At 62.8% G+C, this 613-nt stretch overlaps 1 protein-coding gene across 1 annotated transcript in view; it reads right to left on the bottom strand.

Moving 5' to 3' along the window:
- The window catches only part of LOC103770543 (Golgi integral membrane protein 4-like), a 27,390-nt gene extending 26,844 nt beyond the window's left edge, over positions 1-546 (bottom strand). Inside the window, exon 1 of the mRNA XM_008937811.1 lies at positions 360-546. Within this exon, the coding sequence (XP_008936059.1) occupies positions 360-546 (187 nt within the window). The remainder of the gene's footprint in view (positions 1-359) is intronic.
- Between the last annotated feature and the right edge of the window lie 67 nt (positions 547-613).

Below are 613 nucleotides of genomic sequence, written 5' to 3'. Positions count from 1 at the left end.
CAGCCGCTCCCGTGGGCTAGAAAGCGGAGCCGCATCTCAGAGCCTGCCCAGTCAGCCTCTGCAAGCCCTGTAGGCATTTTTACTGCTTCACATTTAGAAAGACAAAGGGCTAGTCTTTACGGCCAAAGGGAAGCACCGGGAGAAGGGATGGAAGAGCCGTGACGCAGCTGAACTCACCAGCCCTGCACACTCCGTCCGCCTCGCTGCCGAGCAGCTATTCCGACGCAAGGCTGCTCTGATTCTAGACACCCAACGGGGGTAGGAAATAGGCGACAACATCTTCTTAGAGCTCCTTAGAGCCAGAAGCTCAGGCTCGCTGGCCGGAGCGGGCACAGCCCGGGCGGGGGGCACTCACTCACCCTGCAGCTGGGCAGACAGCGCTTCCTGCTGCTGCCGGTACTTCTGCGCCAGCGCCTCGGCGCTCCGCACCTTCTGCTGCAAGTGGTGGTACATGAAAACTCCGGAGCCCAGGCACGCCACGGTCACCAGGCAAAAGGCGGTCTGCAGGAGCCCCTTCTGCCTCCTGGAGCACATGCCGGTGCCCATGGTGCGGCCGGAGCGAGGGGAGGCAGCGCTGCCTCGCCGGCGCCGCTAAAGCATCTGATGGGTTTCT

Source organism: Merops nubicus, unplaced genomic scaffold, assembly GCF_000691845.1.
Source record: "Merops nubicus isolate BGI_N331 unplaced genomic scaffold, ASM69184v1 scaffold22190, whole genome shotgun sequence".
Lineage (NCBI taxonomy): Eukaryota > Metazoa > Chordata > Aves > Coraciiformes > Meropidae > Merops > Merops nubicus.
This window is presented reverse-complemented; position numbering and strand designations above follow the sequence as displayed.